The following is a 2286-nucleotide window of genomic DNA, read 5'->3' on the forward strand; positions in this document are numbered from 1 at the left end:
AAAGCATCAAAGTTGGCAATCCATTTGACCCAGAAACCTTTATGGGTGCACAAGCTTCTGGGGCACAACTTTCAAAGATTTTGAAATATATTGAAACCGGTCAAAAAGAAGGAGCCAAGATCCTTACTGGTGGTCACAGAAAAGAAGGTAAAGGTTTCTTCCTTCAACCAACCATCTTTACCGATGTTGACGAAAAAATGACAATTGCGCAAGAAGAGATCTTTGGTCCTGTTGTTACCGTGCTTAAGTTTGAAACTGTTGAAGAAGCTATTGCAATGGCAAACGATAGCGATTACGGTTTAGCTGCTGGTATTCACACTACAAACCTCAACAAAGCCGTCCATGTCTCCAACAAGATCAATGCTGGTACCGTATGGATCAACACATACAATGACTTTAATCCAATGGTTCCATTTGGTGGAGTACATTCTTCTGGTATTGGTAGAGAAATGGGTCAAGAAGTGTTCCAAGAGTACACTCAATGTAAAGCCGTTAGAATCAAGTTGCAACTTCCAGACAAGAACACTAAATAGAGTATATAAAAATCGTTTAGTTTTCAATACTTGAGGACCTTTCTTATAAGAGTGATCTTTAATTCAATCTAGTTAAAGATTGTGATGGCTATTCTTTTTAGTAGTAATATTATTATTTAGGGGCTTTTAAGATTATCGAAAATCTAAATGCCAAGTACATCGTACTACATTTTTTTGCGCCAAAATTATCCTTAAAAGATATTTTTTATTGTAACAAAAGGGGAGGTTGGGTTGAAGAAGAGTAAACTATAACCAAAGAAATTTTTAGAGCTCCTGAATTGCTACTATGTATATGTATTACAATTGTATTAACACTCTTTAATTAGTCAATACATCGTCTAATTGCCATCTTTGAAGTCGCCTCTAAAATGCTACTCCACTTTCAACTATTATCGCGGAATAAGAGAGAGCAGAAAACATATCATGCTTTTCATTAAACATGCAAACCCCACAGAAAAATAAAAGTTTGAAAAAAATATAATATCAAAAAAATATAAAGAAAAAAAAAAAAGGTTTACAAGAGTGAAACGCGTAATCAAGTAATACACATAACTTACTCAACATTGAGAGGTTGAAAGCTGCGGGGTGGTATTTGTGTTGGTGTTGGTGGTGGATCCTATAAATAGGGACTTGTAATTATCCAATTTTTGATTTCCTTAGCTTCTTCCTGTCTTTCTTACATCTTCTTTTCTTTTTTAAAATTGTACCTTGAAATTTATTCAAATATGGGACAAGAATTGCCATTAAAAGTAAAAGTTAAAATTCCAACCGGTAGGGAGTATGAGCAACCTACAGGGTTATTCATCAACAACGAGTTTGTTTATCCAAAACAGAAAAAAACGTTTGATGTTATCTCACCTACCAATGAAGAGTCTATCACTTCGGTGTATGAAGCTCTTGAAGAAGATGTCAACACTGCAGTAGATGCTGCACGCGCTGCATACGACTCATGGTCTACTAGTGCTCCAGAAGTTAGGGCTAAAGTCTTGTACAGGTTGGCTGATTTGATTGAAGAGAACGCTGACTTGTTGGCTGAGATTGAAACTTTTGACAATGGTAAATCCTTGATGAACTCAAAGGGTGATGTTGCATTGACTGCCGCTTACTTTAGATCCTGTGCTGGTTGGTGTGATAAGATTTTGGGTAATTTGATCAACACAGGTGCCACTCACTTGAACTATACTCAGAGAGTGCCATTAGTTTGTGGACAAATCATTCCATGGAACTTCCCCATCTTGATGTTGTCGTGGAAATTGGGACCAGTTTTGGCATCAGGATCCACCACGGTTTTGAAATCTGCCGAGTCTACCCCCTTGTCGGCATTGTATGTTGGTAAGTTGTTAGTCGAAGCTGGTATGCCAAAGGGTGTTGTCAACATCATCTCTGGTTTCGGTAACCCTGCAGGTGCTGCTATTGCATCACATCCTAAATTGGAAAAGGTTGCATTTACCGGATCAACTGCGGTTGGACGAAAAATAATGAAAGCAGCTGCTGAATCCAACTTGAAGAAAGTTACTTTGGAATTGGGAGGTAAATCACCAAATATTGTTTTCAATGATGCTGACATTGATCGCACTATTCAAAATTTAGTGATGGCTATCTTTTACAACTCAGGTGAAGTTTGCTGTGCTGGTTCACGTGTTTTGATCCAATCTGGTGTCTATGACGAGGTTTTGGCCAAGTTCAAGAAAGCAGCTGAAAGCATCAAAGTTGGCAATCCATTTGACCCAGAAACCTTTATGGGTGCACAAGC

General features: G+C 37.9%; 2 protein-coding genes across 2 annotated transcripts; both read left to right on the top strand. All coding sequences in view use genetic code 12, as the record gives it.

Moving 5' to 3' along the window:
- Positions 1-533, top strand: KGF56_002384 (ALD5; the record flags this gene model as incomplete). The annotated part of the gene is made up of 1 exon (XM_049323608.1): positions 1-533. A coding segment is annotated over one exon (533 nt), but the record flags the coding sequence as incomplete, so codon positions are not given.
- Positions 534-1258: 725 nt separating this feature from the next.
- Positions 1259-2286, top strand: KGF56_002385 (uncharacterized protein; the record flags this gene model as incomplete). Its single annotated transcript, XM_049323609.1, has 1 exon — positions 1259-2286. A coding segment is annotated over one exon (1028 nt), but the record flags the coding sequence as incomplete, so codon positions are not given.

This window comes from Candida oxycetoniae, assembly GCF_023343755.2.
Source record: "Candida oxycetoniae strain CBS 10844 chromosome Unknown scaffold104, whole genome shotgun sequence".
NCBI lineage: Eukaryota > Fungi > Ascomycota > Pichiomycetes > Serinales > Debaryomycetaceae > Lodderomyces > Lodderomyces oxycetoniae.